This window comes from Dermacentor silvarum, chromosome 2, assembly GCF_013339745.2.
Source record: "Dermacentor silvarum isolate Dsil-2018 chromosome 2, BIME_Dsil_1.4, whole genome shotgun sequence".
Taxonomy (NCBI): Eukaryota; Metazoa; Arthropoda; class Arachnida; order Ixodida; family Ixodidae; genus Dermacentor; species Dermacentor silvarum.
The window spans coordinates 26,565,270-26,569,281 of NC_051155.1; the positions used below are offsets into that span (position 1 = coordinate 26,565,270).

Consider the following 4,012-nt stretch of genomic DNA (forward strand, 5'->3'; position numbering starts at 1 on the left):
AACAGCACATGTGGAGCGCAGCTGCATCCACTGAGCCCGCCGTGTTGACTACGTAGCTCTTTATGCGGTCAGCTTTCGTGTCGTCGATGTTGTGCCCACAGATCGGCACCTCGGGGCAAATGGTCGAGATGGCGCTTAGGAGAGTGGCGCGAAACACCGAGTGACGAGGCTATCCGGAGGTGACCATGTGGCGCACCGAGAACGCCTGGTGCAAGGCAACAACGGTTTCCGTGCTCCTTTCGCTGGGATTGCTGGTTTGGCTTTACCGCAGCTTTCTGCCGTACGGTTCAGGTATGCGTGTACATCTTTACTTTGGCCTGTTGCCACTCATTTGTTCTCGCAGTCTTATGAGATTCCAATTGTGCTGGAATTAGTTGATTGTGCCCCCCGCCCACACTGATGAAGTCATATTCTATATAATAAAACAGGCTTTTGGATGCTGCGTGCGAGACGCAGTGGTGAACTCAAGTACAGGACACAACAAGCCTTAAAAAGTAGTCACAAGGATGCAGCAGTCATCTTTGCATGCTCCATTCTTCGAAGAGTTAATGAACGGTACAGTGGAAAATAGGCTGGTGATGGGAGGCTGGGATACGTATTTCGAATAAATATTTTCTATGATCTGTTTTACCGGTTCAAGCAGTTTTACTAGCGCTGTAAGCAATGCTCAAATCGTGTGCACATGGTTGTACTACTAGACAAAGTGGCACGCAAAGTTATCCTGTTAAGTTAAATTTGTTGGCATTATAAGAGGGAGATTGTTTATGGCAGACTGGTCTTTGCTCACAGAAGCACGCAGACGGGGGCCTGCTTGGTAAAGCTCAGGCAAGCTTGGCCATTGCTGATTTTTGGAGCCCACGATGCCGGTTAGCATAGTAATCCTAACGTGTAATCGACATATATTTTAGTTACCGTGCGCGTTTCGCAACAGAATGACTATAATAAACAGCAGGCTGAAAGCCGTCTAGAAAGCTTAACTTTACTAGAGAAGATAAGGCACTGCGTGTATCATTTTTATTCATCAGCTGATGTCAAATATCTTGGGGATCTTGACAAAAGATGACCAACGACATGATCAAGTATTCGGCTCCTGTGACAACGTCAGATGCTGGACACCTGCTTTGGATGTGTCTGGGAGTCTGGGCGATTACACTTAGAAGTTTAAGAAAGGCTGGACTGAAGCTCGACCTACCTGAAAACTACGACCGTTGGGTGATGGACAACAAGTTTGCAAAGACACTGCTGCAGTTATTGCACGATGCGGAGTTGGACGCTTTCATGTAACTTTTCTTCATTCTTATGCCTTCCGGCGAATCTTCCAGAAAAAAATAAAAAAAACAAATGCCACACCTCTATGCTTTCTACCTCTGACTGGCAGCACCTTGCCTTAGCATCGCCCTGGCACGTCATTTCAGAATCGGTCTTGCGCATTTGTTAGTAGATTGTGTCCAAAAGACGGCGTCTGTTACCTGTTTCTGGCTCCGCGATCGCTCCCGGCGAATGCAGTAGCTAGGCCAGAGCACGGACTTCAAGATTAGCTTGCGCTACCCAGAAAGAGCGCTCGCTGAGTAGTTGGTTTAGACAGCACCTGTTGCATGCCGCTGCTGCTTAGTGTTTTGTTGCCACCGATCCTTTTTTCACTTACGCTTCCTCCGTCAATCGCACTCTACCGCCACAGCTGTATGTGTACCGCGGTCACCGCGAGCCTCCGTTTAGATACCAACAGGCGATGCTAGTGATAGCTACTCTCTCTCTGTGGCATGCAGTGGCTGCGCCTCTCATTTGTGGTTTATTTATGTCGTTTTTTTGTTTTTTTTTTACTTCGTTGCAGGCATCAGCCATTTCCCTCTTCTGCCGAAGCAACGTGTCCTGCGACAACAATCGATCGCTTCTGACGACGCCTTTCATGCCAGTGATGTCACGATATGGTTTGTCGAAAGCTCGAATGAAACAGATTTGAAGGGCCGTCAGGCTTGCTCCATTGAGTCAGCTTCGCTGCACAATCCAAACGTGCGCGTCTTTCTGCTGACAACTGGCCAGTTATCGCCAAACTGTGACTACTATAAAGCATTGTCTTCACTAGAAAACTTCGCTAGCTTAAAACTTAATTTGACCGATACGTTCAGCAACACCCCCCTCGATTCCTGGCACAGGTCTCGCAACTGGACCGAGGGGCCGTACAGAATAGAACACCTAAGCGACGGCATCAGGTTAGCGGTCTTGTGGAAGCACGGCGGCATCTACCTGGACCTCGACATTATCGTGCTTAAGGAGCTGTCGGAACTAAGCAACAGCGTCATGTTCGAAGTCACCGGCCAACTCAGCGAACAGCGTGCTATACTTTGATAAAGCCCATCCGTTCGTCGGTGAAGCGCTCAATAGATGTGCTGAGGAGTACGACGCTGTTCGGTGGGGAAGCTGTGGTCCGTCACTATTAACACACATCTACAACTCCTGGAGCAACGGAAGGAATGTGGTCAGATTCAGGGAACGTGACACCTTTTTTGCTGTTGGATACGACACGTGGATGTCATTCTTTGAGCCGAGCAAGACCGGTTGGGTGTTTGACACCGTATCAAATAGTTATGGCGTTCACCTGTGGAACAAGTTGAGTCATGGTGTGAGAGTCGCTGTTGGCTCTGGATCGGCGCTTGATGTTTTGGCCAGGTTTAACTGCCCTAGTGTATACAAAGTAATGAAATCTAAACAGTTTTTTTGATGTTCACTCCAGATTTCTTTCGTGGGACGCTTTTCTTTCTGTTTATTTTGTTAGTCAAAGAACGCGTCACGGAAACATACGGTTGTGTGCTATTCTAGGGAAAAGGAAGTGCAATTCCTGACAAAGCGGTAACCGTTAAGCCTCAAATGCAGTCGATAAAGAACGCAGGAAATAAATAGCTTGAGTGCAGTAAATTCAAGGCGATAGAAAAGGAGCCTAGATAGTACCACGAGAAAGGTTCATACATGAAATAGAGCATAAAACGAAAAATAATAATATATGAAAGGTAGGAAGTACACAAACACATATTACTACCAGATAAAGCAATGAATCATGCACGATGACATCAGCAATAAGTTCACTAGTGAATTAAAAGAAAAGAGGCATGTTTCCCTTTCTTGTGTGCTTTCCAAATGACATATCAGAAGAGCGTCTGAAAAATCCTAAATTAGGTCATATTCCTTCCTTGTGTAGTATTTCATTTTTGTAAGACAAACGTAGCGGCCATCCTTTGAGGGCATACTAGTTAGCAATACATTCACCATGAGGCTGCTCCTGGATAAGTTCTAAATGCACTCTGAACAAAACAAATATATTCGAATCCTTACGTTACCGTATGACGTTGCGTCTGGTGCCTTGTTATAGGTTGAAAATTTGATTCATGTAAAAAATTAGAGCAGCATTCAGGCCTCGTGTGCTTGTTGAATTTGTCGAAAGAATAAAAATTTTGGGATATCTGCACATTTTAGCAGTCATGTATAATTTAGAGAGAACACCTCTTATGCTCAGATTGCACTGATCACACAATGGTAATACGTGCATACCATAGTATTAATCAATGTTTAAAGCCCGGACTAGTATGCTATACCAAGAATCTTGAATTGAATGAAATTCTGAGGTTTTACGTGCCGAAACCACAATTTAAATTATGAGGCACCCCGCAGTGGGCGACTCTGCAATAATTTGACCACCAGTGGTTGTTCAACGGGCCGCTAGTGTACGCGACACGGGCGTTTTTGCATTTCATTCCCGTTGAAATGCGGACGCAGCGGCTAAAATTTGATCCCGCAGCCTTGTGCTTAGCAGCGCAACACCTTAGCCGATAAGCCACCGTGGCGGGTACCCCGAATCTTAGTCGAGCAAGGGGGGTTACCGTCATATGCAGTGCCTGGGGAAATGCGTACAGCAGTACGACAATACCTGCTTACCTGCTTTCCTGATCATACCACGTCACCCGATCAGTATCGATCAAATCGTTAATACAATAACGTGAGAAAATTGTTAATAGAAGAG

General features: G+C 46.0%; 1 protein-coding gene across 1 annotated transcript; it reads left to right on the plus strand.

Annotated features, from left to right (window-relative positions):
* LOC119439938 (lactosylceramide 4-alpha-galactosyltransferase) lies at nt 1-3,454 on the plus strand. The gene is made up of 2 exons (XM_037704901.2): nt 1-291; nt 1,832-3,454. Exons 1-2 carry the CDS (start codon nt 186-188, stop codon nt 2,344-2,346), a joined length of 621 nt encoding a protein of 206 aa, XP_037560829.1. The 5' UTR covers nt 1-185; the 3' UTR covers nt 2,347-3,454.
* The last annotated feature ends 558 nt before the right edge of the window (nt 3,455-4,012 follow it).

What these genes read in the sequence shown, in the direction of transcription:
- LOC119439938 (XM_037704901.2), top strand. Translation starts at nt 186, where the DNA reads ATGTGGCGCACCGAGAACGCCTGGTGCAAGGCAACAACGGTTTCCGTG. An exon ending in CTTTCTGCCGTACGGTTCAG is followed by an intron (nt 292 to 1,831) that starts GTATGCGTGTAC and finishes ACTTCGTTGCAG; the next exon opens with GCATCAGCCATTTCCCTCTT.